The following is an 11,037-nucleotide window of genomic DNA, read 5'->3' as shown; positions in this document are numbered from 1 at the left end:
CCCGACCTTTGGCGGCGGCGATCCACTGGCTCAAACCACCAAGCACTTTGCAAGTCCTCGATTACCGCCCAGACGCCCAGCACCGCCTCTCCCGGGTGTCTTCGCAGCTCGCGCCCGCGCCCCGAGGGCCGCCCAGCACGTCGCACAGTCCAGCTCCGCACCACAGTGGCCGCTGTCACCAACCCAGCCGACACCTGATCGGCGGCGGGGAACCGCGCCCCTCCCTCGGCTTGCGCGTCCCCGCCCATTCGGATTCCAGCGCCCGCCGCCGCCGCCCACGGAGGCTTGTCCCTCGCCGCCCGCCGTAGTCCGGCGCTCGGCCGGCCGCCGTTCCCAAGATGGCCGCGGCGCGCTCGGGTCCTGCGGCGGGCTAGAGGCGGAGGCGGAGCCGAGTCACTCCCGCACTTCGGGGCTCCGGTCCCTCGCGCCAGGCTGCAGCTTACTGCCCGCCGCGGCCATGCGGGGCTCCGTGCACGAATGAAAGAAGCCGCCGCCGAGCTGGTGCCCCCTCCCGCCTTCGCCGTCACCCCTGCCGCCGCCATGGAGGAGCCGCCGCCGCCGGAACCCGAGCCCGAGCCCGAGCGCTGCCTGGCGGCGAGGTGAGTGGCGGCGGCTGCCGACCGCTCGCAGGAAGCGGGTCGGGTCCTGGCCCGAGGTCGCCGGGGCCGAAGGGGGCGTGGGGAGGGAAGCACCCCGGCTCCGCGGCGGCAGGGCGCGGCGCAGCCTGGGGCCGGGGCGCCGCGGCCGAGCGACCCCTGCCCGGCCCCGCGCAGCCGCCGGCCCGCCCTGCCCTGGATGCCGGCCGCGCCGCCCCCCGGCGCGAGCTGCTGCAGCGGCCGCGCCGAATTCCTCTCCGCTGGCCGAACCGCAGTGGCCCCTCACTCCGCCCCCGTCCGAGGGAGGGAGCCGCTCGGGAAGCCAGTGCGCCCCGCTGGCGCCCCGCGCGTCCCTCCTTCCCTGGGTTTGCACCGCGCCCCCGGAAGATGCCGGCTTCTTTCGCGGGGAAACTGCGCTGGGACTGAGCAGTCGCCTGGCCTCTTGGAGGGCCCTTTAGTGTCCTGTGGGGGAAGCGCTGTGCAGATTGTGGCTCGCACGTGCAAATAAAGTAAGCATTGATTTGTGAGAAACTTTGCCACCGCTGGAAGCTCTGAGGCGAACTTTGCTACGCAGAACATTGTTCCACAGAGACTCTGTTAATTACTTTTATGTCATCATTTTTTTGATTGGGATAATAAATGCACCACAGCTAAGATTTTCCCTCTTATGTGCCTGTTTGTGCGTCCAAATGCCCTCTTACTCACTGTCGTTTGCATCACAGAGTAAATTTGCAAACTACTGCCCCCTGTCCCCTGTAAAGAAAATACTGACAGCACCTCCCATCTTACTATCTTGCTGTATTTAGTTCTAGAAATAAGGCAGTTAGGTGTGCTCTTTCTGTTTTTCCTGCTTAAGGAAATTTTAAACAAATATGTAGTCATATTTAGGACTGAACACAGGAGACACCTTCTTGGTTGTCCTCACTGAATTGGCCCAAACCAGTTTGATTTTCAGTAAAGCTGTTGTTACTTTACTTTTCTTAATTTTAAGATACCTCTGTATAAAGAACAGACTTCTCTAATGTAAAGAACGACTTCTTTATATTAGAATATAAAGAACGACTTCTCTAATAAAGAACGGTATAGCGTGTAATGAGAATTACTTTTGAGTTTATCTAGCATTCTTTAGAAGTTTTGTTACATTATTATATGTGTTAATTCAATTTCTGAGCAATTTTGATCCCTTTAAGCTTTTTTAAAAAATAATTGTGAACACTTATTAATTGCTTAAAATTCTTAACACTTATTAAATTACTCACTTAATCTTTACAACACCCCTGTGAGGTAGAACTGTTATTATCTCTTTTTTACATAGGAGGAAACTGAGGCACAAAGGTTAAGTATCCTGCCCAGAGTTCACAGTTGGTAATGAGTAAAGGCCAGGCTGTATAGGCCATGCCTGACCCAGGGTGAGGAAGAGGTGTGATTTCCTTATCCACACACCAGAAGTTAACATTCTGTTGAACTCTACTCTGGGAAAGTGGACCTGAACATTCAGAGGTAAAAGTGAAAAGGGCAAAGAAACAAAAATGTGCTGTAAAAATGGCTGCTTTTCCGTGATGAAGAGAAACCTTGGTATTTCTCTCTTTGTTATAATAAAAATAGGTCAGGATAATGGGCTTTATCCAACCTTAAGTGAACAGCAGTGTACGGAACAAAAAGATCTTAGAAATATTTTTCTTAGCAACATTGCATTTAATTTTACAAAAGCAAATCTGTGAAGCAGATTACTTGATAAAGCTGTTGTTTTGCCTTTATTATGCCCTCATTGTTACCACCTTCTCTTCAGGGCTGACCTCTGACAGACTTCTTGTCAATCTTTGATAAAGAGATGTTGCATGAGTTCCCCAGTTGTTTATTTGAATTTATTTTATGTTTTTAACTATTTTGAAGAAGCTCAATGTGCATATTGAGAATGTGCTAAATGCCACTTTTTGGCACAGTGGAGACCAGTAATGTGGTTATTTGTGCTACCAGGTTAACTGGTTTGTGATAGGCCAGGATAAAGCTATCCTTGTTCATCTACTTTATGTCTGTCATTGATTAGGAAGGTTCTATTAACACAGGTCTTTTGTAGAAGTCAGGCCTGTACGTGTTGGCCTCCCAGGTTTTGTGGCAGATAACACTGCAGATGCCATCTAGCCCATCACATCTGCCTGGTGTGTGCGTTCCTTCTGACAAGAGTTACGAAGTGACTTAATGAAGAACACAACAGGTTGAGAAGTGATAGTACTCTATTGTAGTTTTACTGTGTTGTGGTTTGGCTGTGAGGTGTCTCCCAAAAGCTTATGTGTGAGACAATGTAAGAAAGTTTGGAGAAGAAATGATTGAGTTGTGAGAGCCTTAAACCCAATCAGTGAATTAATCCCCTGATGGATTAACTGAGTGGTAACTAGAGGAGCGGGCATTGGGGGCATGGCTTTAGGGCATACATTTGTATCTGGGGAGTGGAGTCTCTCTTTCTGCTTTCCTCCACCACACTCTTCTGCTGTGTTCAGCCTCACCTCAAGCCCTGAGAAATGGAGATGGCCTTCTGTGGACTAAGACCTCTGAACTGTGAGCCCCTAAATAAATCTTTCCTCCTCTATAGTCGTCTGGTCCCGTCCTTTTAGTCACAGCAGCAAAAAAGCTGATTACAACATGAAGCTTATTGTCAGTTGTGGATATTTCTTGTCCTTATTTTTGGTAAAGAACTTCTAATAAAAGGACAGCTGTTGTTATTAGTGATTAAGCTTTGAAGTCAACATTCCTTATAATTTCTTTTTCAAGCTTCTGGGTCAGTTCTGTGAGGATCCTGAAATGACTAGGAGAACTATTAGAAATCATTTGCAACAATTTACCTTTGTGATTTCTTGGATTTGTGCACTTGAAGAAAACACAACAAATTGAATATTAAGTGTGATGTAAAGCTCCTGTCTAACATTTCATTTAAAATATTTATTTTAAATATGGCTTCATTGTTCTTACTTACCTTATATGTCAGTGATCTTTTATTAATCAATTATTTTATATAATGGGTTCTTATGAGTTCATTTGAAAAAATGGGTTTCACTACTAAAAGAGTACTTGAATATCAGCACTCTAAGCAAATTGATCTCTCTAACTTGAATGCTTACTTTGAGGCTGCTTGTTTCAGTCTTGACACTGGATGTTGCCTACCATCAGAGAAGCTGTTCACGGAGGGTTGGTGTTGGATGTGCCTCTAGACCAGTATAACAGTAGGTGCCCTTGGTGGGGTGGCTTTTGACAGAGAAGGAGTCACCAGGCAGCAGTAAGAGAGGACTCCAGTGGGGGCAGAAACTTTATGTTGACTCCATTCTGATTCCCTTTAATTGCCAGATTGTTGGAAGTTGCTCTACTTCCCTTCCTGTATGGTCTCTTACTGTCTTGTAAATCTTGTTCTGAGCTACTGAAACTTGGGGCTGTGAAGGTCTTGACACTTAACTGGATACACTTGCCTTAATAACTTCCTGTTGCTTAGTAATTCCTCATTCCTTAGTGATTATCTTTTCACTCCTAGTGTCCTTTTGTCTTAGCCTTCTCATTTGACCAGGTGGTGTGTATTCTGCTGGAAATACTTTCTTAGAAAGAAAATGGAAGAGATGTTAGAAAAGGAGATTGGTAGACAATTGTAGGCCATGATAGGCTGCGTCACCTTGGCAGGAAGAGCAAGGTCCGTTCACTGGGCCTCAGCTTCTCAGACATGCTGCTTACTTAGCTTGGTCTGTGCAGTGACTGTCAGTATGTTCCCTTGCCTGTAAAAGACCGAAGTATAATTAAGAGATGGATTGGTAAAAATGACATTAGCAAGGAAAATCAGTTGAGTGTTCTAAGTGACTAATGGTAGTAGACCAGGGAGATTGGCACAGCCCTTGCTTTTTGTATAAGACACAGGGAGACAAAGTCTAACTCTTAGGTTTTAATTTTTCTAGGTTTCACTCTGGCTGTCCTCCCACTCCGCCTGCTTCCCTTGTTTGGATTATAGTATGTTTATTATTATCATTATTTATTTTATTTTTTTGATACCAAGGATTGAACTCAGGGACACTCATCCAATGAGCCGTGTCCCCAGCCCTATTATGTATATTATTTAGAGACAGGATCGCACTGAGTTGCTTAGCTCTTTGCTGTTGCTGAGGCTGGCTTTGAACTCGAGTTCCTCCTGCCTCAGCCTCCCGAGTTGCTGGGATTACAGGTATGCACCACTGTACTAGACCTATAGTGTGTTTATTTTTAATTTTCAGTCTTACTTTAATTAAGTTATGACAGACATTGCTTTTTCATGCTTTGATTTAGGGTATGTTGTATCCTTGTCCCTTCAAGATATTTGTGTAAGAAAGCCTTCAGTAGTATGGTAGAATTTTACAAATATATGTCTCAGAGGATCACCTTATTGTTTCTACTCTTTCCATTACCTCCCTACCTCCATGAAGAATCCTTTGGCATAATTTCTGAAAAAGGTGTGACTAAGATGTCAGTGGTTGGTGCTTGCATACAACTTTTTGAATATTGTGTTCAAAAAGGATTATGATCATATGTGGTTTTTCTGGATTAAAGTCATCAAGTTAAAAAATGAGAATTCTGTACACCTATTAAAAACTATGTTTTAAAGAATATTTAGTGGCATGGGAAACTATTCATGATGCATATCTTTTAGGTGGAACTGCATTTTTTTTTTTTTAAGATTCTCAAGTACTTCCAACTGTGTAATATAACCCTCACATGCAAAAAGCAGATTACCAAACAGTATTTATAGCCAGGCATGCTATAAGGTAAACGCCTCTAATTCTAGTGACTTGGGAGGCTGAGGCAGGAGGATTGCAAGTTTGAGATTAGCCTCAGCAATTCAGCAAGGCCCTAAGCAGCTTAGGGAGGCCCTGTTTCAAGATAAAAATTAAAAGCTCAGTGGTAAAGCACCCTTGGATCCAGTCTCTAGTACAAAACAACAACAACAACAAACCCAACAGAAACAAACAGAATTTACAGAAATAGCAATCCAGATTTGAGAACCTGTTTCTCCACCAGTTTGTCCTACTCCCTACCTTCCTTTTCCTCCACTTGGAAGCATCCTGTCTTTACTGCAGCTACATGGTACAAATTGGAGCTGCCTTTTCTTACAGACTCCTGGCTCTAGGAATGGACATTGATCCAAGCCAGAGTAATAGGTTCTTTCCTAGGGTTTTTCAAATTGGAGCTGGAGGGAGCAATTCTCATTTTAATAACTGAAGTATCTTTTGTGAAGACATGAAGCTGTGGTCCATCTCGTGGAAAAGTTGTGTGGTCTCTCAGCCAGTGATGTTAACCCCCAGAGAAAAGCAGGGAGACTGAAAGAGGTCTTTGACCAGTTAGTTGCCTCTTATGCTATATTTTTTTTTCTTGATTTGACAATACAAACTAATTTTCCTTTCTTAAACTATGAACTTGGGCTTCTTAAAATTCTAACTAATAGTATGATTCTATTTTTAAAAGTATCCACATGCATAAAAAAACTAAAAAGTGAAGGGTTACATGCCAGTTTTTTCCCCCAATTTTTTAAAATGATGAACATGTTACATGTTTTATTTTAAAATGAAAATCTAATTATAGATTTTCATTTTCTTAAGTAGTACATTTATACTTTTAAGTCTCCTTTACTTTGAATTGTTACTAAAAATTGAAATAGATGAGATTGCCAAATTTTAAATGAACTTAAATTTTATTTGTTTTTGGTCTCTCAACATCAGAGCTGAATGTAGCAAGCTGGTGTTCTTTAGTTATTTAGCTCATGTGGGTAACAGAATTTGCAGATTAGAAACAACTTCAGTAGTAACAGAAAAAGGTCTTGCTTTTTGATGTTTTTTTTTACATTTATAGAACTATTATTTAAAATCTATAATTGTGTTTCTCAGCATGTTATATTAAAATGCCTTCTCCTTTTTCATATTTGAAATGACTTTTTAAAAAATATTTTTAGTTGTAGATGGACACAATACCTTTATTTTATTTATTTATATGGTGCTGAGGATCAAACCCAGTGCCTCACTCGGGCCAGGCAAGTGCTCTGCCACTGAGCCACAACTCCAATCCTGAAATGACTTTATTTTTATGTGAACATTATTCTGCTGAAAAAAATGAGATATGTACAGTCTAAGATCCCTACAGACCTCAGGCTTGGGTAACAGTGCCTTTTAATATTTATTCACAAACAAGCAAAATGAAAATTTATTTTGACTTAGGAGCACATTCACTTGTCCTATTTTACAGACATCAGCAGGTGTATTAGTCCCTTGGATCATATAGATGCCACATACTTATAAAGTAGCAGGGCATCTCTTAAGAATATATTAGGCCTTTTGTCAAAAGTATTTCATAAACAGACTTCATTTCAGCATTATTTCAGAAGAGGTAAGCTTTCTGTAGAGAAAAGTAAATGTGATGCTTCTAAGCTGATGGGGTTGCTGTTTTTGTTGGGAGCTATTCTGCATGTGAGCAGACTGTTTGGCCATACTGCTGAAATAACTGTATGTGGAACTTTCTAAATAGAGGACAGCTAGTTTACAGATGTCAAATTAGTAGAAATTGCCAACCTTTTTAGTCTTTGAGTGGGGGAAATTTTGAAAGAAAATTTGGTACATTTTTATTTAAAATTTAAAGTCTTATGTAGGAAGATAACTTACCTTGGTTTTCTCATAACAATTTTGGCATTAGCTTGTTAAATATGTAAGTATTTAGTTTTTACTCGAGGAATTACGCATTTGCCAATGCAAGTCTTACTGGGTAGGACACTTAATGTTCATTTTACTCTATTTATTCCCAGCCATTGCTTGTAAGAGTTACAAGAGATGAGAGCTGGGAGGGACCTTAGAGGCCATCTCTGCTGTGCCTCTCATTTCACTGGTGAGGAAACCTGCCTAGAGAGGCTGCAGCTGCCCCAGGTCACAGCTTATAATCAGTTCTGCAGGCTCTTGCTTCCCTTTCCCTTGAGTCATCCTGTGTTCTGATTAGGGACCAAAGCCAAAGGTGTTCTTTAGCCACCTGGCTCACCCAGCCCAGCTCCAGCTCAGGTCCACAGGAGCAGGTACCTTGCCACTGAGCAATGCTCTTTTTTTTTTTTTTTCTCTAGATTAATTTGATTTTTTAGGATCAAGTAGAGGGGAAGGATTCATTTTCAGAGGAAAAAATATGTTGAGGAAAAAAATGAAATTGTGCCAGGTGTAGTGGCTCCTCCTTGTGATTCCAGCAACTCAGGAGGCTGAGGCAGAAGTATTGCAATTTCAGGACCAGTCTCAGCAACTTGGCAAGGCCTTAAGCAATTTAGTGAGACTCTGTCTTCATCTAAAAAATAAAAGGGCTGGATGTAACTTAGTGGTAAAGTGTCCGAGGTTCAAGTCCAAATACCAAAAAATAAAAAATAAAAAAAGAAAAATCCCAAGCTTATTATACACAACTTTTTTTTTCTCCATGAACCTTTAGTTCACAGAATAAAGAGCCATTGTTCAAACCTTTTTAGATAAGTTATTCTTTTCTGTGTTGTCTTTAATGCAAGCAGGAATTAAGATTAGAATATCTGTCAGTGGTATTGGTTTTAAAATCATGGTGATTGAGACTACAGTAAGAAATGTATTTTGCAACAGCATTTGTGTGCTGTACAGCTGAAATAAAAATCTGAAATAATATTTGACCTTGCAATATATGATGCACTCTGGTAATTCTTATTCTGTTCTTAAAAAGTGTCCATCAAGATCTAAATTGATTTTACTACCATAAATGGTTTTTAACCCTTGGCTTAAAAAATATGGTTCTGCTGAAAAGGAAGGATGCTGTCATGCTTTGTGCCTTGTCCCTTGGGACTTGAGTCAGAAGAACAAGTACAGTATACATCCACTGAATGGTCAAAAGGAATTTTGAAGAAGTTAGGTAAGATTAGAATCGGAATACTTTTTCCTTGAAACCAGCATTGTTTGTTCCCTGAAGGCAGGAGTAGGAATGCATCTTAGCCTGTCTCACCCTTTTGCTGCTTGTGCTTACACTACAGGAATCACAAGACCAGTGTAGAATTTGAGATTAGGTTAGGGTAGAATTAGGGTGGGAATATGTGAGTGCTTTAGATGATTTGTTCATTTTCCTCTAAAACAAAATGGCGTAGTCCTTGAAAAAAAAAATGGAACTCCTTTTTCCTTGACACACATGCATATGTGTGTGTGTGTGAGTGTGTGTGTGTGTGTGAGTGTGTGTGTGTGTGAGTGTGTGTGAGTGTGTGTGTGTGTGTGTGTGTGTCTGTTGTGTGTGGGTATTTGTTAGGGGAGGGCAGTTTTATTTCAGGTCTTCTCTTAAGCAATGCTTGCTTTAGTGTCAACCTTGATATCTCCCGCTTCCCATAGATTGGAGGTGCTTCTGTTTACATCCGTAGAGCCCCCTATAGTTTTGTGTCATGGTGCATGCCTCATTTGCAGTAATTTGTGCTTATGTCTGTTTTGATGTCTATATCTTACTGATGTCTTTTGCCATCAGTACACATGAAACTAATAATAGGGACATTGTTTTGCTTAATTTCATATCCAAATTCCTGGCACAGTAGGCTCTCTCTGCGCTGATGCTTGTTGGATGGAGGAGGCAGAGAACATACTGGTTAGAACATAGGCTTCAGTATGAGCCTTTGAATCACTTTTTGGTTACTAGCTGTATGATTGGGGGAAAGTTATTTAGCCTTTCTCAGTCTTTTATTTTTAAGCAAAAATAATAATATATAGCATATACTTTCTAGGTTGTGATTAAGATTTAGTGAAATAATACCGTGTATATAGTAGGTATGAGCAATCATAATTACACTTGTGCTTTTTTTTTTTTTTTTTGGTTTAGGTGAAAAAGGGGAAATCCCATTGTAGTTAATTTCTTTAAAAAGTCATCATATGTGCATTAAAGCTGGATGCATTTTTAAAATAACTGCAATAATCTGTTATTAAGACTTCCAACCCCATGTCTGCAGAAGGCATAAAAATGAAAAAAAAGTGTTTGGGGACTCAGCTTTTCCAAATTCCCTTTTTTTGCTTCCATTGTGACTTATTTTGCATATTATTCTTATAAGAGTTTGGAATTCTGACTAGCTTTTGGAAGATCATAAATCATGCTACTGAATTAAGAAGTGTAATACTACTGGTTAAGCTACTTGTTTAGATGTCTTTCTCATTGGAAGTCCTTTTTAGGTTGTTCATTTAACTTAATGTATTTTTATTTAGATTAATGCTATTTTCTTTTTTTAAATGTTAAATGGTATAGTTAAAAGTAGTGTTTTTTCAGATTAATCCAACTGCTGCCTCGGAAAAATTAAGGGGATCTGTTCACTTAAAGTAAATCAGAAATCTCTCTGGTTATGAAAGAAGCAGAATTCCATTATGGAAAATATGAAAAGTAAAAGAATAACCAACTATAATCCTATCATCTAAAATGTTTATCACAAATATGTTGGCATATTTATTTTCTGGGTTTTGTCTATGAGTATGTGTAATTTTCCCCCCTTCTATACAGTGTATCTTTACAAACTGCTATATCCTTTTCCTATAATTAAACAATGGCAAATATTGTTTTTATCTGTCTCATAATTAAATTATTTGATACTATATTTATAATATGTGGTTATTGTTGAGAGCCACAGCCGAGTCAGAATGGCCCCTGGCATTTTGCCAGAAGTAATGGTTGAGAGGTGAGCCCTTAAGATGATGTGCCCAGCCAGACTGCGGCAGTTTATAACATGATTCCACTTGTAATTAATGACTTGATAAAGATATTTATGTAAATTTTTTTCTATTCCAGGTTATTTCTTTAGGATAGATTCTAGTCATAAGATATTTAGAGTTTTAAGGTTCTTGAGACATAGTGCCACATTTCTTTATAGAAATGTATTAAGTTATTTTACTTATATGAAAGACAGGTGCTCTGGACAATTTCATTTACAATAGCAAGTCCACTAAATTGTTATGTTATATATGTATAGTGTATTAGTCTGCTTTTTTTATATTACTATAACAAAATACTTAAGGCAATCTAATTTTTATAAAATAAAGAAGTTTATTTAGTTTAGTTTTAGAAGCTGGTAGTCTAAATATCATGGCGCAGTTTGTGGTGAGAGCCTCCCTCGGCTGCATCAGTTCATGGCAGATAGTAATGGTGGGAATGTATGTGAGTGGGAAATCATTGTCAGGCACAAAAGCAGAGTGAGACTGGAATCCCAAGAGAACTACCCTAACCCTTCCGAGGGCCCGTCTTCATTTGACTTAAGGACTAGTCCTCAGTTCTTAAAGATCCCCCCATTTCCTGGTACTGTTGCCTGGAGACCAAGATCCCAACACATAAACCTTGGACAGACCATGTCCAAGTTGTAGCAGGTAGCTTAAAAGAAAGGGTTTATTTATATATCCAACAAATAAACATTAATAACAGCAACAATAGTCCAAACAAAACCCAC

General features: G+C 40.7%; 1 protein-coding gene across 4 annotated transcripts in view; it reads left to right on the top strand.

The window, feature by feature from the left end:
* The first annotated feature begins 321 nt into the window (after positions 1 to 321).
* Map3k4 (mitogen-activated protein kinase kinase kinase 4) overlaps positions 322 to 11,037 on the top strand; it is a 106,971-nt gene continuing 96,255 nt past the window's right edge. For all 4 annotated transcript variants that reach the window (XM_026393139.2, XM_026393140.2, XM_026393141.2 and 1 more), the window contains exon 1: positions 322 to 599. In XM_026393139.2, the coding sequence (XP_026248924.1) occupies positions 478 to 599 (122 nt within the window). In that variant the 5' untranslated portion in view covers positions 322 to 477. The remainder of the gene's footprint in view (positions 600 to 11,037) is intronic.

Source organism: Urocitellus parryii, chromosome 8 (genome assembly GCF_045843805.1).
Source record: "Urocitellus parryii isolate mUroPar1 chromosome 8, mUroPar1.hap1, whole genome shotgun sequence".
In the NCBI taxonomy this organism is placed as follows: domain Eukaryota; kingdom Metazoa; phylum Chordata; class Mammalia; order Rodentia; family Sciuridae; genus Urocitellus; species Urocitellus parryii.
Note: the sequence above shows the minus strand (reverse complement) of the source record. Positions and strands in the feature narration are given on the sequence as shown.